The sequence below is a fragment of the Nelumbo lutea genome, chromosome 5 (assembly GCF_056320005.1).
Source record: "Nelumbo lutea isolate HS-2025 chromosome 5, American lotus-T2T, whole genome shotgun sequence".
Classification (NCBI taxonomy): Eukaryota; Viridiplantae; Streptophyta; class Magnoliopsida; order Proteales; family Nelumbonaceae; genus Nelumbo; species Nelumbo lutea.
The window spans coordinates 41,572,501-41,598,534 of NC_142688.1; the positions used below are offsets into that span (position 1 = coordinate 41,572,501).

The 26,034-nt window shown below is 38.9% G+C and overlaps 1 protein-coding gene across 2 annotated transcripts in view; it reads right to left on the bottom strand.

The window, feature by feature from the left end:
• The window catches only part of LOC148851956 (NAD kinase 2, chloroplastic-like), a 42,749-nt gene extending 17,542 nt beyond the window's left edge, over positions 1 to 25,207 (bottom strand). Inside the window, exons 1-5 of one of the 2 annotated variants that reach the window (XM_088943447.1) lie at positions 23,428 to 25,204; positions 16,492 to 16,613; positions 16,212 to 16,353; positions 15,899 to 16,123; positions 15,705 to 15,779 (exon numbers count right to left, since the gene is read on the bottom strand). In XM_088943447.1, coding sequence (XP_088799573.1) covers positions 15,705 to 15,779; positions 15,899 to 16,123; positions 16,212 to 16,353; positions 16,492 to 16,613; positions 23,428 to 25,152 — 2,289 coding nt within the window. In that variant the 5' untranslated portion in view covers positions 25,153 to 25,204. Of the gene's footprint in view, positions 1 to 15,704; positions 15,780 to 15,898; positions 16,124 to 16,211; positions 16,354 to 16,491; positions 16,614 to 23,427 lie in introns of both variants that reach the window. The other variant, XM_088943448.1, reaches the window with a different exon arrangement.
• Positions 25,208 to 26,034: the final 827 nt, after the last annotated feature.

Here is a 26,034-nt window from a genome sequence, read left to right on the forward strand (position 1 = left end):
GGTATAGACGACTAGTGGGGAAGCTGAACTATCTAACTATCACGAGACCCGACATATCCTTTGCAGTCAGTGTGGTGAGCCAATTCATGCAGGACCCTCGTATACCTCACTGGGATGCAATTCTTAGAATTGTGAGGTATCTGAAAGGAGCTCCAGGTCGTGGACTATTGTATAAATCAGGAGGAAAACTTGAAGTAGTGGGGTATACAGATGCAGACTGGGCAGGCTCAGTGAATGATAGAAGATCTACTACGGGCTATTGCACATTTCTTGGAGGAAATCTTGTGACGTGGAAGAGTAAAAAGCAGACGGTTGTGGCTAGAAGTAGTGTTGAAGCTGAGTATAGGGCCATGGCACATACTACCTGTGAGTTAGTGTGGTTGAGGAATCTTCTACAAGAAATTGGGTTTCACATGGATAAACCTATGAGACTGTATTGTGACAACCAAGCTGCACTCCATATCTCATCCAATCCTGTATTTCATGAGAGAACAAAGCACATAGAGGTTGATTGCCACTTTGTGAGGGAGAAGGTCCTTGCTGGAGAGATAAACACAGAACATGTGGGCTCGAATGATCAATGGGCAGATTTGTTTACAAAAGCTCTAAACTCAGGGAAAGTGAATCATCTATGTAACAAGCTGGGATTATATGACATATATTCTCCAGCTTGAGGGGGAGTGTTAGAGTGAGCCGAATAAGGGTAATTTAGTAATCTTATGTCAGTTAAGTACTTTGCTTATGTGGCTGTTTTATTAGAGTACTCTGCCCCACACTTAAGTGAGGGTAGTTTAGTCTTTGTAAGTGTAATTAGAACCTAATAAACACAAGGGGGTCGACTGAATGTGAGACTAATCAGTTCGACTAAACCCTCCTGTTCTCTCTTTCTCTTGTCTTCTTCCTTCTTCACTGGTTCGGACCACTGTAGCTGCTCCAAAACAGGACTGACTCAAAAAAGGTGACATTGGGGCAGACATGGCACTTTCGGGTAATGGGATTATAACACTTGTACCCTTTTTGAGTCCGTGAGTAGCCAAGGAAGACACATTTACTTGAGCGTGCATCTAGCTTGTCTATTCCAGGACTCAGATTGTGGACAAAGCACACACAACCAAAGACACGAGGAATTAATGGGAATGGAGATAAAGTGGGAAACAAGATAGAGAAGGGGGACCGGCCATGAAGGATAAAGGAGGGCATCCGATTAATGAGAAAACATGTAGTGAGTACAGCATCACTCCAAAACCGTTTAGGAACATTCATGTGGTGAAGAATAGACCGAGCAGTTTCAAGAAGCTGACGGTTCTTCCGTTCAGCTACCCTATTTTGTTGAGGGGTGAATGCACATGATGTCTGATGAATAATGCAATGCTGTTCTAAATACTGTTGAAATGAAGTAAGAAAGTATTCACGACCATTATCTGAATGGAGAATTTTGATTGGAACACCAAATTGTATGCGTATTTCAGCATGGAATTTTTGAAAAATGGAAAACAATTCACTTCTTTCTTTCGTTAAGTAAATCCATGTCATTCTTGAACAATCATTAATAAAGGAGACAAAATACTTGTACCCATTATAAGACTCTATTTTGATTGGACCCCAAACATCTGAACGAACCAAAGAAAAAGGACTCAACATACGACTCTCAACTCTTGGACTGAAGGACACACGGCGATGTTTCCCAAACTGACATGACTCACATTGCAAAACTGACAAATGACTCAATGACGGGACCAAAATCTTGAGAGCCTTGAGAGATGGATGTCCCAGTCGACAATGCCATTGTAGAGGAGTAAGTGAAGTCTGAAGAGCAATTGAAGATCCATCACCGTCAACATAATACAATCCACCAGCTTCATGACCCCACCAATCTACTTCCCCGTTTTGAGATCTTGAAAAACACAAGTGGAAGGAAAGAAGGTAACAAAACAGTTAAGAGCTTTGGTTATTTTACTAACAGACATAAGATTGAATGGAAATTTAGGGACATATAAAACAGATGATAAGGGCACAAAAGCCATGTCAACATTACCAACACCACATATGGGGGATGAGGACCCATTGGCAAGTGTAACAGTTTGTGATGTGGAGGTTTCAGAAAGAGAAGAGAACACACCTGGAGTCCCAGTCATATGATCTGAGGCTCTAGAGTCAATAATCAAAGGAGAGGTTTTAGATGACATGCAAGTAATACCTGATTGGGCAAGTGTGGCAGTGGTATGCTGTGAAGTAGTTTGAAGGAACCGTTCATACTCATCACGCGGTACGCTCACCATCTCCCTCTTAGAGGTAGATGTAGATGTGGGAGGAGTTCGGTCTGCTGGTTTACTGTCACTGATATCAACCTCACCTACTACAGCATGATTAGCCCATTTAGAGGAATGGCCATTTAGATCATAATAGAAATTCACAGTGTCCCTCTCTACCACAATGAGTACATTTCCTTGTAGAGTTATTCTTCCCTCTGCCACGACCTCCCCCTGAGTCACGACCACCCTGACTAATCATGGAGCTGCCACGGCCTCCTTGGGGAGCATGACCTCCCCCTCTTGTACTATATCCAACCCCTCTAGCTGTCACAAGTGCTGATCTATCAGACTGTGTGGAGTTCTCTGTTTGTCCCAAAGAAATTCTACGAAGCCTTGATAATACTTCCTCAAGTGTAGGAAGAGTAGAGCCCCCCAATATTTGGGCTTTAACTGGTTCATATTCCGGCTTCAGCCCCACTAAAAATCTTGTAACATCTAGTTGCTCCCTTTGTTGTTGCTGAACTTTAATATCTGGAGTAAGGGGGTGATAGGCATTGAGTTCATTCCTTATATTGTTCATGCAGGCATAGTACTTTTCTAGTGTTTTGGTTCCTTGTTGTAAATCAAAATACTCTTGATAAAGCTGATACACTCTTGTTGTGTTATCTTGTCCAAAATATAGCTTCTTAGCATGTTCCTATACATCCATAGTCGTATCAAGGAACATGAAGTTGGCACTAATTTTGGGTTCCATACAATTCCACAGCCATGTCATGATTTGAGCATCTTCTTGTTCCCAATCATCAAACCCTGGAGAGTCCTCCGGTGGCTTCTCATCTCTTACATGCTTTACTTTCTTTTTTTCCTTGAGAAACACTTCCATTGATTTAGCCCATGGAACATAGTTCTTCCCATTGAGCTTAATTGAGGTCATTTGTACCCCTAGGTAGTTGGAGGAAATTACCACACTAGGTTTCTGATCATTGTAGCCATCTCCTATTGCTGCCATTGTACTCTTTCACAGTTGCCTCTAACCTTACTTCTCAGCTACAAGCTGATTGATGTTGTTTACAGTTTGATACTTCAACACCTATTGCAGCCCCTAAACACAACAGTGGGAGCACACACTTGTTCTTCTTTACACTACTGCTGACTTCACACACCTACGACCCACATAAGCATCACAAGCACCACAACACAACAGTAGGCCCTCTTACGACCACTCAATAAAAAAAATTGTGCATCACAAGCACCACAACACAGTCAAACTGCTACACCCAGTTCAGACTTGTTTAACACACTTAAGAGGGCATTACACAACCACAAGGAGCTTGGCAAGGTCACTGCATTCCACCTTACACCACTCGGCCACCTATAGCAGCCCTAACACCACTCAACAACTCACAGCAGCCCTACACCATTCGGCTACTGCACACATAGCCCTTCCTAGGGCAACAATGAACCTAGTTCTCTAGGTTCTAATAAGTACTAATTGATTCTTGAAGGGTTCCTACCCAGAAATACCAGCAACACAAAAGGACTAAATAACCAACCTTCCTTTGAGAGTATCAGCCAACCATTCACTGCTGAAATCACCTTCCCTGATGAAGAAAACTGTGCGCAGCAGAGAGCAACGAGCTGTGATGTTTCAGACCTAGGGCGAACCAGCTCTCTCCATTAACTAACCAGAAACGAAGAAGAATGTGTCACGAACACAGCTGAGATGCTTTACAAGCAGAAGCAAGTCAGAAACCTTGCTCTGATACCATGTTTTGGAGCAGCTACAGTAACCCGAACCAGTGAAGAAGAAGAAGAAGATGAGGAAGAAGACAAGAGAAAGAGAGAATAGGAGGGTTTAGTCGAAACTGATTAGTCTCTCATTCAGTCGATCCCCTAATGTTTATTAGGTTCTAATTACACTTACAAAGACTAAACTGCCCTCACTTAAGTGTGGGGCAGAGTACTCTAATAAAACAGCCACATAAGCAAAGTACTTAACCGACATGAGATTACTAAACTACCCCTATTCGGCTCACTCTAACAATAGTTTTATAACTTTTGTTTATAGGTTTGCTCAAATTGAAAATCTAATTTGATATTTTCTTTAAACTTGGAATTTGATCTTTGCTTCAAGTTTTTAGTCCACCAAATTTGGCTAAGATACAAGATAGTCCACCTAGTTGTTCAGTTTTGCGGGTTAGCCTAAGCCCTTTTGAAAGCTTTGGTGGATTAATTTCCCTTCATATTTGGTCTTTTTTTACTTTTATTTATTACATCAGCACGGTTTGACCTCTGGTTCGACCCCGATTGGACCTCTAACCTATGAACCTCTACCTTTATGAAGTTGATGCCCGGTCCGATTCTTTGAACATTGGTTACAAGAGCATATAAGTTGAAGAATGATGTAAACAATTTGAGACAAGGAGAGAAGAGTGTAGTTGTTTACTATTATATGTTGAAGCCACTGTGGCAGGAGATTAATGCCATGGAGACAGTTGTTCGGGAGAGCATCAAGGACGCAGAGACATTTAGGAAACTAGTAGAAAGAAATAGGGTATTTTAGTTTCTTATAGGATTCAACCCTAAGTTTGACATTACGAGGCAAAATATCTTAACTAAAGAGGTGATATGTGAATACTGCAAGAAACTAAAACATAGTAGGGACACCTATTGGATGCTACATCCATATTTTCTCCCAAAAAGTTTCAAAACAACAACTATACTGAGAAGAATGGTCAAATTAGGAAGCCTAAGAATGCAAATGTTGCTATTGTGCCTGAAGGTGGAAACAAAGAAAGTGAGAAGTCTGCTATGGAGCAATTAGCAACAATAAAGGCGGAATTAGCAACTCATTAAGCAAGACCTCTTCATCTGCATTTTCTCACTTAGGTATTCATGCTTCTACAAATTATGCTACATTTTTAGGTAATCATAAAATCCCTTGGATCATTGATTTTGGTGCTTCAGACCATATGACCAGCATCTAACCTTTTTTGTTCATATCATCTCCTTTCTAGAAGAAAGAAGATATCCCTCACTAATGGGTCTCTTGCTCCCATCTCCGGAAAGGGGGATATCAAAGCCTCTAACTCCCTTGTTTTATCCTTTGTTCTTCATGTTCCCAAACTTAAAACCAACCTTTCATCTGTTAATAGTTTGACTAAATCCATGAATTGTAGCATGACCTTCTTTCCTACTCATTGTGTTTTTCAAAACCTAAAATCTCAGAGGACGGTTGGGAGTGGCCACGAGGCAAACCAAATGTACTTGCTGGATACAGCTGATAGAAGTCTTGGACCACATCATAGAGTAGCTTTGGAGTCTATTTCATCAGAGTCTATTGATAGAGTCATGTTATGTCATTTGCGTTTTGGTTATTTGTCTTTTTCCGCTTTGAATCATTTATTTCAAAAATATTTAAGGGAATATCTTTATCAAATCTTCATTGTGAGTCATGTGAACTTGCAAAACATTAGACATTCTTATTCAATGAGTAATCAAATATTAGTTTGTTCTTTCCATATTATGCACTCTGATGTGTGGGGCCATATCATTTATTTTCTATGGGGGTTACAAGTATTTTATCATTTTCATTGATGATTTCTCTCACTATACTTGGATTTATCTTATGAGATCTCGGGATGAAATACAAACTATTGTGAAGAAGTTTAACACTTCAATCAAAATATTCCGCTCTAATAATGCTAAGGAATATTTTGAAAAGAACCTCTCATCCTACTTTGATATGTTTGACAATGTATGCCCTCAACTCTAATCAGATTGACATACATAAACATTTATAAATAATATAAGTACATTATTGTTTCATGATCACATTTTGTATGTTTTTGTGAATTACTCCTTAAACTGAACACTTATGAAACTCGTCTTAGTTTAGAATGTTCTTAGCCATTAGATAGACTTGGGCAGTTTATTTTAAAAAGGATGACACTGGTGTTTTGATAAATTGGTGGAGCAGCTTGCCTTAGCTACTAGGGTTAGACCTTAAGCACATCTAGTGGGTGTTTGAAATGTTGAACCTGGACCAATGTCCAGTTATGACCTAGACCTAGGAGATAGATGGACAAAACTGAAAATTTGCACTTAACCCCAGGTTTGATTATGATACAACACTAGGTTTTTGATTGAATTGTTTTTTATGTGCCAACTAGTGAAATCCATCAAGGGTCAAATATTAGGGAATGTTGGGGTAATTTAGGAAATCACTTGAGTGGTGATCATAGTGATAGGATTGGCCCCTTTGTCAAAACAAAGTGAATATCAGGATTTGCATTTTCTCTAATGGAAACCAAAACTGTCAACAGTGGATTTCAATTGTATTTGAAATCTGATTTGCAAAAATGTAGTTATATGTTATATTACTATTTTATTAAAAAAATTTGCAAAATGTTTTACTCTCAGGATCCATCCGAACAAAGAGTTTGACATTGCATTTTGCAATCAAGAAAGAGGCCTTTCCCTGTGAGCAGTGTTTTGATGATTATGGGCCGAGAGGTTAGGTGTAAAAGACTATTAGGGCTAATTACCTAATTGGCTTCATCTTCATAGGGTGGTTGAATCCAATGATCATTTATATGAAAATGTTGGGCCTAATTGAGCCCAAATTGATTCGGTCAGGGGTTCATTGCCCAAAATCCAGCCTAACCTCTTCTAGAGGTGGGGCTAAACCCTTGTGGACTTAAGTGAGACCTTTGTGGGTCCCAAACCATACAATGTTCAGGCACATAACAACTTAAGTTGTGATATGGAGTGAATTTGGGTTATGGATATGAGTATGGAGCACCTATTCTTCAAATAAGATAGAGTTTATTTGATAAGGATAAACCCTAATCCAAATCTGATTTCAATTCAGCTCCTAATAGGAATTGGAAAGTGCTCTATATAAGGGAAGAGAGGAATGGGCAAACCATTCTATCCTAAGCTCTCTTCAGTTCTCTCTCACCTCCCTTGCTCCCATAAAACCCTAATTCATTCCAGCCCCAGTAGGAACTGATTTCTTCCAATTCTTAACTGAGTTTTGGAAGGCTTGCACTACTGCATTGATCCCAAGGAAGTTGGAGGTTCGTTTTACAAAAGGTTGCAGCTGAATCGGCTTCACTACTATGCCATCTTCAGCAAAAGGCTAGTTCGGGTCTGACATTAGGTGTGAACTACCACTTTGGGAGCTGCATTTGTGGACTCCATATCAAATATAATCAGAAATTAATTTGAGTTTCAAATCTGATCCAGTTCAATGCAAGATTGATCCCAAAATTTCAGATTTCAAAATTACCAAGAAACTGGTTCCTAGGTTAGGTTAGAACGATTTTAAAAATTCAGCTAGCCACTAGATCTAGTTCGGTCATGTCTAATATGATTTCTAACCCTTACAAAACTTTAGGGTTATTCGTCAAAGTTCTTGTTCCTACACTCCACAACAAAATGGAGTGGCGGAAAGGAAGAATCATTGTGTGGTTGAGGTTGCTAGAAGCCTCCTCTTTGCATCTCATGTTCCTGTTAAGTTTTGAGGGGATGTTGTCGTTACAACTACATGCTTGATAAACTGTATGCCTTCCTAGGTTTTGGGTTTCAAAACCCCCTTTAGCCTTTCCTTTCCGAATGAGGATATCTTCTCTCTTCCTCTCCGAGTTTTTGGGTGCACTTGTTATGTTCATGTTCACAATCATCAAAGACAAAAGCACACAAGTGTGTCTTCCTAGGATATGCCTCCACACAAAAGGGATATTGTTGTTTTGATCCAGTCCATGACACCCGCTTTGTTTCTAGGGATGTCACATTTCCAGAGTCTATCCCTTTCTTTGGCACTTCTTCTAAGGGGGAGCATTCAAAGGAGTTGTTTGCTTTGTCCTTGGGTGTTCCTCTTCTAGTTCCTCTTGAGTCCTATGTTAAGTCATCTACTTCTATTGAGTCACCTCCCACTGAACCTCTTTCACATATTCCAGTTCCGCTTCCTCCTCCAACTCATCCTCCCACATTCACTTCTCATCCTATTATCCAAAGGTGGTACCAAAGACAAAGACTCAAGTATGAGCAAGTTGTTTCTCCTCCTTCAACAGAGCCTCTTGTACCTCCCATCACTATTGAGGTAACAGGTCATCCCTCTACCCCTTCTAATGCCTTCCCAAACCTTGATCTTCCTATTGCCCTTTGCAAAGGTAAACGGAAGTGTATAGCCCATTGCATCTGTTAGACAGTTTTGTATGCCCTTAGCTTCAATCAAAATTGATGTACTTTATGAGTTTATTGTAAATGAATAAAAGTACATATTTGATTCATGTTCCCTTGGTATGTTTCTGTGTAATACCCTTAAACTAGACACTTATTGAGACTCGTGTTAGTTTAGAATGTTCACAACCAGTGGGTCGGTCTGGGGAGACCTATCCTGACAAGGCTGATACTGTGGTGCCACCAAGTCGGTTGGAGTGGCTTGTCTCAGCTACCGGGGTGAGACCCTAGGCACATACAGTGTGGAATTAATTGAATCTTTGAACTGGACCAGATTTCCAGTATTGCCCTGGACCTTGGATATTGATGGGCAAAACTGGAAAGTTACACCCGACCCCTAGACTCGATTATGATACTGCACTAGGTGTCGGATCGGGCTGTCTTTGATGTACCAATCAGTGAGATCCTTAGCGGGGGTCAAAACCTGGGTATGTTGGGACAATCCGAGAATTCATCTGAGTGGGTGATCATAGTGACAGGATCAGCCCCTTTGTCGGACAAAGGTAATGATCGGGGATGCACTCTCACTGTTGGAAACCAAGACTACCGGCAGCTGATTTCAACCGTTGAGATTTGTTTTGCAAAGTATATTTTATATGAGATATAAAAGTATATATATTATGGTTTCTAAAATGTTTGCAAAAGGGTTTTAATTCCCGGGATCCATATAAGTGGAGAGTGCAACACTGTTCCTTGCAGCCGAGGGAGAGGTCCTCTCTTGTCGGGCAGTGTATGATCATTATGGGCTGAGAGGTTAAGTGTAAGGACATTGAGGATAATACCTGATGGGATAATCTTGCATCTGCCCACAGTCCTTGGGTGTTACAAGGTGGCTTGGCTCAGGGACCACTTAGGGTAAGTGTTGGGCCCATAGAGCCCATTCGATGGGTTTCAGGGGGTGCACTGTCTTAACAGTGTATTCGACCAGGCCTTGTAACAAAGGCTGGGCCGAACCCATGTGGCTGATGTGTAGATCAATGCTTGGGTCCCACGCCATACAAGGAAGCCCAACTGGGCAGCAGTTAGGAAGGTTAAGTGAGCACATAAGCTTAATGGACCTAAAGCCCATTTCGAACTGGGCTATTTATTTAGTTAATTAAAGGGGCGAATTCTGAGATGGATTAGCAGATAGGATAGGGTCTTAATCCTATCCACTCAGAGAGTCCAGATCTAAATGTGATTCAGATCTAGAAACCTCCTAATGGGATTAGGAGAAAGCTAATTTAATCTGTAGATAAGATAAGGGTTTATCCTTATCACTAGAAGAGAAGGCTGATCCAAATATGATTTGGATAAGCACCTCCTAATGGGATTAGGAGCTGATCTTTTCAAGTTAACATAAGAAAGGAGGGGGCGGCAGCCTTGAAGGTGAACAAGAAATACATCAGATCCTCTTTAGTGCTGAAATCAAGAAGAGAGAATTCTGCACCCTGCGAATACTCTCTTGCCGCCTCCCTGCTCTTGCCGCCCTGTTTCCCAGTTCGATCTCCAGCTGTGGGAGAAGTCAAGATTGGATCTTGACATCAATTCTTTGAGAAAGGATTCAAAAGGAAGCTGTGCTCACGTTCCATCCTGTTGTTTCTTGAGAAGGACAGAGTTCTTGGGGAAGAACACTACTGATTCTGCTCCATCCTGCACTGCGCCATCTTCAGTGGGAGCAGTCTTTGGATCCTTCATTGGGCGTGAACACCTTCGTTGGGAGATATTGCTTCTCCGTATCAGGTATCATTCTCTCCCATTCCTTTTGGTTCAGATCTGGTTCAGTTTAAGGTTCAAGATTTATCCTTGAAAATGTGATTTTCTAAATAGGGAATGTGATTCCCAGTTGAAGGGAGAGAAAAATTTTTGAAATTCGCCCCTTATTCCGCAATCTTTGGGCATCCATGTGATGGATCTCTCAACCCTTCAGCATCTCCAAGCATGTCTCTTACAACCTTCTTTTCCCAATCTATTATTCCTTTCTTGCTTTTGTTTCTACACATGCAGTCCCCAGGTCTGTCTTAGAAGTCTTATCTAAACTATAATGGAGGGATGCTATGATGACTGAGCTATATGCTTTGCATAAAAACAATAATTGGGAAATTGTGAACTTGCTTGAGGGGAAGGAACCAGTTGGTTGTAAATGTGTGCTCACTATCAAGTATCATTTTGATGGTACTATTGAGAGGTTTAAGGCTCGTTTGGTTGCTAAAGTTTATACTCAAATGTATGGTGTTTACTACATAGAAACTTTTGGTCGTGGCTAAAATGACTTCAGTTTAGGTTTTTCTATCCTTATTTACTAATTTTGATTGTCCACTTCTTTAATTTGATGTTAAAATGCCTTCTTGAATGGAGACCTACATGAAGAAGTCTATATGTCTTTACCTCTAGGGGTGTATGGGAAGGAAATGTGAGGGAAAGTGTGTAAATTGAGGAAGCCTCTTTATGGCCTCAAATAGTATCCTCGAGCCTGGTTTGAGAGATTCCAAGCTGCCCTTGTTACTTTTGGTTACACAAACTCAGTTTGATCATACCCTATTTGTTAAGAGGAGGGATTCTTTGGTGACACTTCTGATTGTTTATATTAATGACATTGTGGTTACTGGATATAACACCCAAGAAGTGGTTAATCTCAAAAGGTTTCTTAACACTGAATTTGAGATCAAAGACTTGGGTGAGCTCAGATATTTCTTGGGAATTGAAGTTGCTCAATTTAAGGATGGTATCTTCATTTCTCAACATAAGTATGTCCTTGATCTACTTGCAAAAACTAGCAAACTTGGTGTTAAACCGGCTTCCACTCTTATAGACTTAAATATCAAGCACTCAACTATTGATGGTGAACTGTTGACTGATAAGGGAGTGTTTCAAAGACTGCTTGGGAAGTTTCTATATCTTTGCATAATTCAGCTAGATATTTTATATGCAATGAGTGTCATTAGTCAGTTCATGCATTCTCCTAGATATACACATTTAGCAGCTGCTGAGAGGGTTTTTTTGTTACTTGAAAGGTACTCCAAGGAAAGGTTTCCCGTTTGCCAAGCATGGACATATGAATTTGGAAGCACACACTAATGCTAACTAGGCTAAAACCCTTTACCTTAAACGAACCAACTCATAGCACTAAAACCTATTTACCTAAGGGATGACCAGTCCTTTAAAGTCCCTTTGTGTTGTTTGTCTTGAAAAGGAGTTCTCAACCACTAGGGCACAAAAAAGACATGTGAAAATGACAGTTGAGTTCATAGCTCTATACGATGTTACAACCTGAAAATAAAGGGAGAAAAGAGAAGAAAAAGAAGTGGAAAATGTAGAGAAAGCTATCTGCTATAGTAGAGAACAAGAAGAAATTGAAAAAAGGGTCTAAAGGAAGAAGATATGAACTAAACTCTTCCCCTTGCCAACCAGCATTGTTATTCCATTCTTTAAAATTCCCCTTGCTTCTAAGGCATTTGTCCATAAGATTAATTTTGCATTTAATCCTTCATTTTTTATAGTTAAGTAGAACATTTGTGTTAAGAGATTTAAAAGAAACTCCTTAGCTTGTCCAAGCTAGACAACAAAGGAAAAGGATACAAACAGCATAAAGCCAACCATGCATAACTCATAACATCACAAATTTACCATTACAAATGTTCCCCAAGCCCAAGTGATCCCCAAATACATCATTGTATAGTTACTCGTGTCATTAGTTTTATCAGCAAACAACACATGCCATGGGGTCTCTTGCTGAATATGTTTAGTCAATTCACCTACGATCAGTGCAAATAAATAAGGGGCAAGTGTTGAACCTTGGTGAAGACCCAAGTAACCATAAAATCAGATATCTTTCCCTGTCTCCATAGGTGTTCTAAAATCAGTTTTCACACCCTCATGCATATCCTTAATTAGATTAATTACCTGTTTGGAACCCCTCCCTTTTCCAAGACCCACCATATTATCTCTCTAGGAACTCTATGATATGCCTTCTCTAGATCAATGAACACCATATGAAGATCTCTCTTTTCCTCTCTGAACTTTTCTATCAATCATGCAAAATAAAGATTCTATGGTTGATCTCCCTAGCATAAATCCAAATTGGTTCTTATATACTTATTTCATGTTGTAATTTTTGATCAATTATTCTCTCCCAAAGTTTCATATGTGGTTCATGAGTTTAATCCCTTTAATCCCCCGATAATTATTACAATCACCATTGTTCTTAAATATAAGCACCATAGTACTCCTTTCATCAAGCATCTTCATTTCTTCCATTATCTTATCAAATGAACAACATGTAGAGGATTCTAATAAAGGAAAGATTAGTAACACTAATACAGTTAAGAATAACATGTACCTTCATAAAATTAGAACTATTGAAGTGAACCAAACAGATGAATATCCTCTGGTTCCTTTCTTTCCAAATGCACCAAGAAATAGCAAATGAAGCAATACGCCATAAAACGCTACCTTTCTTGCCAAAGCCCCTCATTGTACATATTATTGGCACATCTGAGTAGGAAGAGGATCCTCAAGTAGAATAAGAAAAAAAGACCAGCACCCTTACCACCAGATAAGGACCTAAGCTTTTAACTTTTTGCACAAAGTGGTCACTCTTGGTCTCAAACTAGAACACACAATCTCATACTTGTCAACCCAAGATAGAATGACTTTTATTGAGGTAATAAAAGGTTAAGTGTACATACAAGGTTTTTACATCCCATACTTAGGTTGGCAATCTTCCATCATACCCATTTTTATTTACAATCTGTCACTAATGAATCAGCCAAACAATTTACTAAACTTGTCACCCATCTGAAATCAAACCTCAGCTTGCTACTTGGTTTTTCTCCTTCATAGTATATCCATGCTGCCATCTTCCATGTCTTCTTACATATATCCCGCTACTACTTTTGAGTCACCTTCCAACAATGTATTTCCTAAGTTTAGTATTCAGCATACTTTGAGGCCATGTAGTATGGAATATAGTTGCCTTCGACAGCTCCCATGTTACACCCATCAAAACTCAGATTTACCTAGTTCAGATTTGGGGGCCTCTAATCAACTTGAGCCACATGCCTTTTAGTTAAGATTTTGATACCCATTGCCCCCATCCACTTTATATGTCATCATGGTGAATGGTGCAAAAATGTTCATTGTTTTCATCCAATGTCCTACTTTTGCTGTTACACACTTACACTTTCTATTATTTCTTCTTTCATCAGTTCCTTATCCTAGAATATCACATTTCTCTCCTGCCATATAGTCCGTGTAATTGCTACCCTACAATTCTAGATAACCTTTGCACTCTAGCATGCAGGATAAATGATATTTTGTAATACAGAAACTGCTAATAGTTTCTGGAGTACTCCACCTGAAACCCCTAAGATTTTACCATTGCACCAAGCAATGTCCCCTCACCTTTACCACTAAATTACCTAGTATAATACAAAACTAGTGCTTCCCCTCAATTCCATAATGGGATAGGTACAAAAATATTGAGAAATAGAGTACTAAATTTTTCATGGGGTAGAAAGGTTGGGAAAAGGGGAGATTACAAGGTTAGGTCTCTAGCACTAATCAAGTTTGATTCTAGTCAGAGTTTGAATCGAGCTTGAATCTCAAGGTAAGCTCGATTAGTTATTTGAACTCGAGATCGCCCAATAAAAAGTTTGGTTTGAAAGCTCACAAGCTGGCTCGAAAAATATTTATAATATATATGTATAAAATACATCCTTATATTTTATATATAATATAAGAATATACTATATATTATAAAAATATATCACATGTATTTATAAAATATAAAAAAAAAATCACTTTTGAGCTCATCAAATATTTAATTGAATCAAGCTTAAATAGGAAAATAAAATTTGAATCGAACTTGAACTCGAGCTCAAACCTAGTAGTATTTTAGTCTAGCCAAGCCAACACATGCCAACGTTTGGCTCGGTTCAGCTCGATTGCACCCCTAGCAACTGAGGTGTAGAGCAATAATAATTAAGAAGATCATGGTCTGAGGTTTCCATAAACTAGTGTAGGATAATAATCATTGTATATTATCTAGAAATGTCAATGGTTAGGTTCTAGTTCGGGACAGGGTATACCAGTCTCGTTCCAATTATTAATTGGGACTATAAGAAAGACCCAGAACTGAACTTGTTATTAATCAAGGCAATCGAGTCTGACGACTCTGACCCGATTATACTTGGCATCTATAATTACTAATGATAATAACAAATTAGAACTTCATTTTCATAATACTTGGCATCTAAACTATTTATATGCTGATATTACAAGTTTTTTAACCATAATTGTCTTGTATACTGTTCATAAAATTTACCCTTTTAGATATAAAATATAACAAAAATTACAATATGTATGTATATATATATATATACTGATCCAATTAGGAATCCAGACAAAACCATAGAACCAGAATAAAAAAATACACTGGTTCTAGAAGCTGGCAAAAAGTGTGTGATTGTCTGTCCCTGCAGCAGTGATAGTACCATCTGGGTGGAAAGAAACAGAAGAATTTTCCAAAACTGAACAAAGAATGTAGATTTTCTAATTTCCTGTACCTTTGGTAAACAAGTTTCTTGGACTGCAGCTGCAAAAGGTCTCCAGACCAGGGTGTTTGAAGCCCAGCTGAGTTCTAGAAGCCTGTTAGAGTTGTAATGTAGTTTTGGGATTTTGACCATTGGTTTTGGATCTTTATTGGGGGACTTGGGGCCTCTCTTTTATATTTATTCTGTTCCTAATAAAATTACTTCACCTTTTTTCAAAAAAAAAAGATACTGGTTCTGTGGTATTGTCTGGATTACTAATTGGGTCAAGACCAGTTCTTGCTGTTCCAAACTGATTCAGACCTGAGCTCATTATATAGTCAATATATATATATATATATATCCCACTTTTTATCTGAATTCTATATAATTGGCTGTTTTTCTATATCAGTTATTTTTTTCTCCAACCATTCTATCACTAGTTCTGCTTTTATCTTCTATATTACAACTACAACTTCGCAGTTTTTTTGTTGCCTCTTCAGCATTTCTCATCAATTTTGAATTTTAAAGATGCGATGTCCATTTAGCTGCAAAAATTCAATTTATAATTCTAGACATCTAACAGAAGGAATAGCTTCTATTGATGAGTTTTTAGACCGTTATTGGACACCAAAGAAAAAGACAGCAATAGTAGTGAAGTGATGGTTCTTTTCTCTTTTCTTGGTAAGAAACTGACCATGGAACCTCCTGCAGATGTGGAGTAAGCTGTACTCCCTGTAGGTGTGGCTACAATGACTCCATCACCTTGCACCTAAAATACATGGATATCAATCAATTATAAAAGGATCATTAACCATATAAAAAACTACAATGGAACTGCACAAAGAGTATTCCAGAAAGCTTATCAAATAACAGATCCATCATTCTTACTTTTGTTATAAAGCGGTCATGCTCATAGCACTCAATCTTAGAAAGGTACGGACTAGAACCACGATCAACAACAACTTCATTCAGGACATCAAAAACTTTCCCAGGCACTGCTTTACCATTGCGGAAAATTTCGCAGTGGAGGCGCATTCTAAGTGTTAAATATATGCCATCCAATGTGTTGTTCCCATTTATAACTTGCCTTAAGTCCTCCATATAGTCTTCAAACTGTGGTTGAAAAGGGATGTTATCTTAGGGAAAAAGTGTAAAGAAAGGGGTAAAATTTGGATTCTAAAGGTAGAGGGAAGAAACATACATTATGAGAAGTGAGAAATCCGAGAGATCCAAGATTAAAAGATAGAATAGGAGGAACAGATCCTCTGAATAAATATGATGCATGGAGTATAACCCCATCTCCTCCCAAACAAGTCACAAAGTCAACTTTCTCATGCAGATCACTACATCAAGGTTATCCAAAAATGGTCAAGTAAAAGGGCTTCAAAAAAAAGGTCAAGTAAAAGACTTACAAGAAGCAGGCACAATATCAAATCTTATTTTAAATGCTTTTGCCTTTTGATAGCATTATGTTTCCATACCTAGTGTCTTGACTATGAAAGGTTTGAACAAATCCGAATCCAGGGATTCTTACAAATATGTCACGCACATCAGGTTCCACAAAAACAGTCATTTTCTCTTCGTAATACAAAAAAGCTGCCACCTATAGAACAGAGGAATAAGGTGAAACATCTTGGAGAAGTATTGGCTCCAGTATTAAAAGAAGAAACTCCTATAATGAATGTTCTTCAATATATAGGTTTAAAACTTACATGGTTATATCTAAACATATACATTGAATTTAATATACCGACCTCAGAAGGTATGTATTGATAAGCTTTTTGCGGTCATCCTCTATGCATAATACAAATTACATTTACCTTTCAAAAAACATCTTATATATTTTACAATTAGTGCTCTATCCTCCTGCACAAAGAAAACTGCTTCCTTTATCTCCTCATCCTCAGCAAATCTTCTTTGAAGTCAATCTTTCTTTTTCTTTTTATTCAAGATCTTAATACCATGACATTCCACAAGTAATGACCTCCTTCCTCCCTCCTAACATTTCAAATGGGTTTTATGTCTCATCATGGGCACTTATTTTTTGGTCAATATTTCTGTTGAGCAAGAGCAAGAGCAAGTGAAGAGACGAGAGGAGAGAAGAGAGGGAGAGAGGAGAGGAGAGCCGAGAGGACTGAAAGCCCCTTCAGAACTTAGGGGGTGAAAGAATGATATATTATTATTTATACTAGTACAGCCGAACAATGTAAACAAAGGAGAAATTACAACAGTACCCTTATGGTACTAAACCTGAATACCTAAACGACTGACAACACTCCCCCTCAAGTTGGAGCATAGATATCAATCATGCCCAACTTGTCACAAAGATCATGATGTCTGGAAAGGTTTAAACCCTTTGTAAAGATGTCTACAAGCTGGTTCTCAGAAGTGACATAGGGGGTACACACTTCGCCTGTGATAACTTTCTCTCTGATAAAATGCTTGTCAACTTCGATGTGTTTTGTTCTATCATGTAGCACCGGATTGGCAGCAATGCTTATAGCTGCTTTGTTATCACAAAATAGAGTTATAGATTTGGTCACTGGGAAACCCAACTCCCCCAACAAATTCTTTATCCACATGCCTTCAGCAACTCCATGGGCCATAGCACGATATTCAGCTTCAGCACTGGATCTAGCTACCACATTTTGCTTTTTACTCCTCCATGTAACAAGGTTCCCTCCTATAAAGGTGCAGTAGCCACTAGTAGACTTTCTGTCACTTTGGGATCCAGCCCAATCTGCATTTGTATAAACTTCAACTTTCAAATGTTCGTGCTTTTGAAACAACAAACCAGTACCCGGATACTTCTTCAAATATCGAAGGATTCTCTCTGCTGCTTCAAGATGAGAAGACCTAGGAGCATGCATGAATTGACTGAGGACACCAACAACATATGCAATGTCTGGGCGAGTCATAGAAAGGTATAACAATCTCCCTACAAGCCTCTGAAACTGTTTCACATCCTTGAGTGATTCACCACAGTTGTCACCTAATTTATGGTTGGGGTCAATGGGAGAGTCAACTGGCTTCACCCCCATCTTTCCAGTGTCCTGAAGTAAATCTAGGACGTATTTCCTTTGAGAAATGAAGATACCCTTCTTTGATCGGGCAACTTCAATTCCAATGAAGTATCTGGCAGGTCCTAGATCTTTCACTTCAAACTGAGTGGCAAGAAAAAAATTCAATTTTTGAATTTCATCCTCCCAATCACCAGTAACAATTATGTCTTCCACAAATACAATTAAAGCAGCAATTTTACCTTCTCATTTTTTCACGAACAGTGTGTGATCTGATTGACATTGCCTGTATCCTTTCTGCCGAACTGCCACATGGAATCTACTGAACCAAGCTCTTGGTGATTGTTTCAGCCCGTATAAGGACTTCTTCAACTTGCACACTTTCTGTTCATTGCCTTGGGCTAGAAACCCAGGAGGTTGAAACATGTACACTTCCTCTTCAAGGTCACCATTCAAGAATGCATTCTTGATGTCCAGCTGGTGTAAAACCCAATCCAGATTGGCCGCAAGAGAGAAAAGGACTCTAATGGAATTCATCTTGGCAACGGGGGCAAAAGTTTCTGCATAATCAACTCCATACACTTGAGTAAATCCCTTTGCCACTAAGGGAGCTTTATACCTTTCCATTGTTCCATCAGCCTTATGCTTGACTATGAACACCCATTTACATCCAACTGGAACCTTTCCCTTAGGAGGATCAACAAGTTCCCATGTGCCATTTTTGTGAAGGGCATTAACTTCTTCCCTCATGGCATTTGTCCATTCAGGAACTGAAAGAGCTTCTGCCACATTCTTAGGGATAGGGACACTGTCAATAGAGGTAAGGAAGGCACGGAATGAGGATGAAATGTTCTCATAGGAGACAAAGTTGGAAATGGGATGTTTTGTGGTGCACAATCTAACACCCTTCCTGTGAGCAATAGGACGGTCAAGATCATTAGCAGTAGAGGAATCGTTTTCAATAGATTCAAGGACATCATTGGGAGCTAAAATACCTGAGTGAGTATGATCCTCCCTCGAGGAGTCTGGTGGCACTGGAGGTACAGCTTCCGGATTCTCTACAGCTCTTGGATTTTGCTGGCCTTTGCGACGATGAGAAAAAACACGAAAAGGTGGAGGGTCAGGGAGAGAGGGAAGCTGAACCAGTTTCTCCTCATGTTTACACTCCCCCTAAGGAGAAACAGGATAGAAAGGCTCATCTTCAAAGAAAGAAACATCCATGGAGACATAGAATTTACGAGAAACAGGATCAAAAACACGGTATCCCTTTTGAGTGAAGGAGTAACCAAGAAATATGCAAGGTATAGCACGAGAGTCCAATTTCCCATGGGTGAGAGACAGATTTTGGACAAAACACTGACAACCAAAGACACGAGCTAGAATAGAAAGAAGGGGAGCCTTAGGAAAGAGAAGCTGATGTGGGGCTTTGTACTCTAACCGATGAGAGGGCATACGGTTTATAAGGTAAGTGGAACAAAGAACAGTTTCAAGCCAAAACCGTTTGGGAACATTCATATGAAGTAGTAAACCTCGAGCCACTTCAAGGAGATGTCGGTTCTTCCATTCGGCCACACCATTTTGTTGTGGTGTGCAGGCACAAGAGCTACGGTGAAGGGAACCATGCGAAACAAAAAATTCTGTGAGGTCACTATGAAAAAATTCTTTTGCATTATCTGATTGGAAAATTTGGATTTTAGTTTGAAATTGAGTGAAGACCATCCGCTGGAAATCTTGAATGATTTTTAGTACTTCTTCCCTGGTTCGCATCGGGTATACCCACGTAAATCTAGACTAATCATCAATGAGGGTAATGAAATACTTGTAGCCACTCTCAGATGGTAAAGTAGCAGGGCCCCACACATCAAAATGAACAATGTGAAATGAAGATTCAGATTTACTATGTCTTTGAAGAAAATGAGTTCTACAATGTTTACTCAACTGGCACGTTTGACAAGAAAAATCAGAGACAAACATTGACTTAAACAGTTCTGGGACTACAATTTTCAAAGACTCAAAAGACAAATGACCAAGATGACAATGTCATAAATAGACGTTTTTCTTACAGGACTGACTCATAGACTCTGTAACATGAAGACCAGCCTTATTCTCCAGCATGTAAAGTCCATCAGTCATACGACCCCTACCAATCGTCCTCCCCGAGGCCAGATCCTAAATCACACAATGAAAAGGGAAAAAAGTCACTGAGCAATTCAAGGAATTAGTAACACTACTAACAGAGAACAAATTAATGGGAAAATTTGGAACAAGAAGAACATCAGAGAGGGTAAGGCCAAGAGGAGGAGAGAGAGTTCCTTGACCAGCTATGGAAGAGTATGATCCATCGGCTAGTCTCACCTTGTCTCTTCCAGAAAGAGGGTGATAGGTTTGAAAGTAAGAGGACGTACCAATCATATGTTTTGATGCTCCGAAATCAATGATCCATGGAGAGTCATGGGTGTGAGAAGCAACATGGAAAGCAGTGGCAGGGTTACCTGACGTAGATGCAAATGAAGTTGAGGGAGGAGTATCCATCTGACGAATTGCTCTACCATAGGGCTCTAAATGGTCACGGAAGGAATTCATAATGTCCTCCCTCGGGTCAGGTCTAGTAAGATGTGTCTGAGTCACAGTAGAAATGGGGGGCTAATGCTCCCGAGTAGCCATGTTGGCCATGTGATGTTTCTTTGTATTTTGCTATCCGTACTTCTTATTCACCTCTGAACCTTGCTTCTTAGTCAGATCTTGAGCCCATTTTGGTTTCCCATGAAGATCCCAACAGGTATCTTTGGTGTGTCGGGGTTTCTGGCAATGAGTGCACCACAATTTTTCCTTATCTTCTGTTTTTTTTTTCTGGAGATCTCCTTTCCGGGAAGAAAATCCCACACCAGTAGATACACCCCCTTTTGCAACTAACACAACAGCATCCCCACCAGGGCTGTTCATCAAATTTCTCCTGCTTTCTTCAGATTGTACAAGAGCATAGACTTCCTGAACAGAAGGGAGATCCTTAGAGCTGAGAATCTGAAATCTGATAGATTCATACATAGGATTCAGACCATGTAAGAATGCAAACACCCTTTGCTGGGAGACAAACTATTTGTACTTCTTAGCATCCTCATTACACTTCCAATCCACACTCTGGTAGTGATCCAACTCCTTCCAGGCAGATGTTAAGTCAGAGTAATAGACCTATAAACACCTCTCCCCCTGTCTACAAGTAGAAGATGTTGCCTGCAGTTGATAAATTTTGGCATAGTGTCGCAATTATGAATATGTAGACTTTGCTTGTTCCTAGATTTCATTCGCAGTTTCAGCCCACATGAAATTCTTCCTAATTTGAGGTTGCATGGAAACCAAGAGCCAGGACATAACAATATTGTTCTCCTGATTCCATCTATCATATTTAGCACTCCCGGAGGATAGTTCTTTTATCCTCCCATTAATATAGCCTATCTTCCCCCTTGCAGTGATGTATAACTTGATCCCTCTTGACCACTCTACGTAATTTAAACCATCAAGAGGGACAACAACCATAGGAAATGATAGGTCACCCCCACCCATTCCATTCAGCATTGAGGAAACTCTAGATGTGGCTGAATCTTCACTACTCATGATTTCTAGTTTAAGAAAAAACAGCAACCAAAGGAGTACTTCCGTACAAGGCTATTATAGAAACAGGTCCTTCTGACCTACGGTTTCACTGGGAGCAAAGACTGAACATTGCTGTTGCAGTACTGGAACAGGTCTGTATAACCTACGGTCTTGTAGGAATCCAAAAAAAAAAAAAAAAACACTGCAGTTGCAGTACATAATCAGGTCTGTATGACCTACAATTGTACAAAGGTCATATGACCCTCCAACAGAATAGAAAAAACAAGGTGAAGTTCACCACACCCCTAATCGGCAGGTCTGGTAGCCGAACAGTCAATGACTGAGATCAATACAATATCTGCTTTAGGACATCAACAGTCCATCGAAGGGGTAAAGAAATACAAAAAAAATGTCGAATACAGCTGCTTTGTTAAAGAAATACAGTCCATCAATAGTCCATCAATTGGTTGAACAGTCAATCAATAAACAGTCAATCCGTAGGGCAGCCGAACAGTAAATGAACAATACCTCTTTTAACTTCAGATGATAGCCTCTCTATAAACCAGAACTCCCTTTACGAACCTCAGATGATAGCCTCTCTACAGTCGAATAGACAATGAATACAACTTCTGGGCTGGAAGATGAAAAGTCTCTATAACTTCTGGGTCGAATTGAATACAACTGATTAGGAGTTCGATGGATACAGCCCTGGGAGATGAAAAAACTATCTGCTCGACATTGAACAACAGGTTTGCTTGACACCACCCTTCAGGCCTAGACGACTTGCTCTGATACCATGTTGAGCAAGAGCAAGAGCAAGTGAAGAGACGAGAGGAGAGAAGAGAAGGAGAGAGGAGAGGAGAGCCGAGAGGACTGAAAGCCCCTTCAGAACTTAGGGGGCGAAAGAATGATATATTATTATTTATACTAGTACAGCCGAACAATGTAAACAAAGGAGAAATTACAACAGTACCCTTATGGTACTAAACCTGAATACATAAACGACTGACAACAATTTCTATCTCTGTTACCTTCTCCACACAAGCCATAGCCTTTTCATAACTGTTTAACATAGCTTGATGAATAGAGATCTGGATGATTTCCTTGAAATTATTGATAATCACCTACTTCTCTTCAACCAAATTTACCTTGATCGGCAACCATAAGGATTTACTTGTACTGCTCTTGTAAAGTTTCATTATAATTGGAAAAGTATAATAAAGCTTTCAAAAGTTGAGTAAGTGCACTGTCAAATTCTACTATAAAAAGTAAGGTACTGCAAGACTTAAACTAGAGAAGTCATCTAAAGCTGTTGGGGAACTATTCAAATTTCACAAGTATGCAGAAATTTCAGGGAGTCTTCCATTACAGATAGTTTAGGTGTTTCTGTTTTTATTCTAATTTATTTATCTGTTTTTATTCTAATTTATTATCCATGTTCTCACGCTTGTTAGCACAAGATATTACCACTACATCAAGCAACGGCCCCTCTTCATGATCAATGCTGAGTAGCCAAATACCTGAAAGTGAAAGTTAACAATGTGCAAACTGAAATTCAGCTTATGAAAATCTCTAATTTCCATGCCTAGCTTCTTATATTTCATTTTTTTATATCTCCAAACCTATAATTTATTTGTGTTTCTCTATTGCTTGCCATTACTAGCAGGCTGAACTATGATCATCTTCTAAATCTTGAGATCATCTGCAACGTGACACAATTATCATTCTTTGATGCCAATAACTATAGTTACCGAGTAAAGGTAGAGGATAATTTTTTAAAAGATTACCAAGAAATTGACATCGAACCTTCTTAGTTTCTTCTATGAGCTCACGCCCCAATTTCTTCAACAATAGTACACTTTTTGGTGTTGATTTCCACATAAGCATCTGCTGCTTTGTGCTGGGATGAGTGAAGGCGAGGGAGGGTTCTGTTACTTTTTCCCTAGTACAAGTAAATCCATCTGTGCGGACTAAGAACATCTCTGCTTTCTTTCTTGATTGCACTCTTAAAACACCAGCTGTAGAAGCCCACATATTCCCATCAACAATCTCCAAGACATCATTAAATGAACCCGAGGAGGCTTTACCATGACCCATTTGGTTCTGCTTAACACTTCTAGATGTAATATTTCTTTCCACATTATCCGGATTCTCTTTAATAGCTGTAGATGTAATACTCCTTTTCAAGTTATAACTCACACTGGTGGAAGTATACTTTTCAATCCCAACAAGATTTCCTACTTTGGAAAACCCATTAACACTTGCAGAAATAGAAATGGATCTATCTCCATTAGAAGAGTTTTGGGGCTCTGAAAATGAACTTTTACCATGAAATGGCCCATTTGAAATTCTTTCCCTCTCCAGCTCTGATATATGAGGAGTCCCAATGATTTCATTGTTATGATCTGTCTTTGTAATTGTCCCTACAGAGAATTTTGATACCCTCAATATTTTCCATTTATAATCTAAAAAAGTGGGAAGCCAGATCTTCCTACTTTTGAAAAACCTAGACATCTCTCTTCTGGAGAAAACATCACAGATTGGGAACTGAGAATTTTGCGGATCAATTTCCCTCCAGAAGCCTTCGGGAGACCTTACCCCTTCTCCAATGACACTAATCCCTTGTATTGATGTACTATAATGAGAAGAAATAAGGTTTCTAAGGGTTCCATTTCCATTATGATCTTTGTTCTCCGGGGATAAAGAAACTTCTTCCCCAGATATCTCAGTAGGACGGTTGGTGGCATTCAAACCCTTAAAAAGTGAAACATTCGCATCTTCCAAATGCATGCCTGATTTTAGTTTGGATGATGTCTGTGGACCCCCTTTTCTTTCTGTATCTTTGGAAAAAATTTCAGTGGGAGCGGTTGGGTTATTTGAGACAGATTGAATATAAGAGCGAACTATATTGTATTGCCTCCATCTTGAGACCATTAATGCAGACGACCTCCAAACACCTTCCTGGGTATGAAGAAAAAGTGGCCTATTGTTGGAATCTGATACCGAAGATGCATATTTTTCAACCTGATCAATTGAAGGTGCAGTTCTGACTTCAACCGGCAATTTTCCCACTTCAACCTTTCCCTGAAAGACGGCATCATCATCAATAGCCTCTTGATAGAAGTCATCCTTGACAATCACTGCTCTAAGATTTACGATAGTTTTAAATCCTCTTTCTATTAACCACTTCAAACCCTCATCTGTTATTTGACCTCCCTTCCAGAAAGCTATTGAATTTTTTGATGCAGCATCTTCTTTAGTTGTGGATAGATAAACAGGATCCCAGCTTGCCAACATTGTTTGGTGGGGATAATCATCCATACGAGGAAAACCAACATCATAACAGACATTCTTTAACCTCAGTAATTTCCTCCATACATTATTGGTACTTGTGCTGTCAGATGGTACCAAACAGTTATCAAGGGCAATATGCAAACTCCCACGACACCTTTTCATCTCACCCCTGAAAATGGCAAGTGGTGGAAGATTATTTTCCAAGGAATTTACATTTACAACTCGAAAAGAATTCATGGAAGCAGACCTCCCAGAAGGAAATAACCTTATTTAGAAAAGGTTCAATGGAACCAAGAACTGCTGCTACCTTGTCCACCAACGCAATGGCTTCTCATGGTCAATGGATTGTATAATGTTGCATAATTATTGAAGAAAACCTACGTACTATAATTACTATTTATATGAATATTATGTTTAATTTTATAAATTTTATAATTAATGAATTTAATATTTAATATTTATATATATATTTATTATATATATTAAAAATTATCAATTTTAAAACTAAAATGTGTGTTAGTATTTTTTTTTCCTTATGTTTGGAATGGTGGGCATTTATTGAATAAACAATGCCATATAGTCATTATTTCAGCATTCCCCCATTATGTGAATCCATATGTATGAGGACTTGCAAAAGCAGACTTGGATTTATGTGTGTCTATCATTAGAGGAAGTTTTATTTTAGCACATAAATGTTTATTCACTATTTTGCTGATGTGAATTCACCATTGCTTTTCTCTGTTTTTCAAACAAATAAAGTACAAAGTATTTAGTCAATAAACATCCACAGTTTCAAATCCATACTTTATTATTACTATTATTTATTGTTATTATTTTTTGTTACTAATTAAGTTCAATTTGGAAGGAATACAAATATAAATATGTACAGTACAAATACATACAAAATAAAACAAAATACAAGAATTTACAATCTACAAATTTGCATTTGTACTCCTAAACTGAGACTTAGAGACATTAATGTGACTGTTATTCCTTGAATGGGTCTTTATTATATCAACTTTATGTGCTTTGAAGTGGCTAAAACATAGTTAGGTAGTTGACAAAGGAAGTTACATGTCCTACCTCGTAGGATATAGTTTTGAACTCCAGATGACAGAC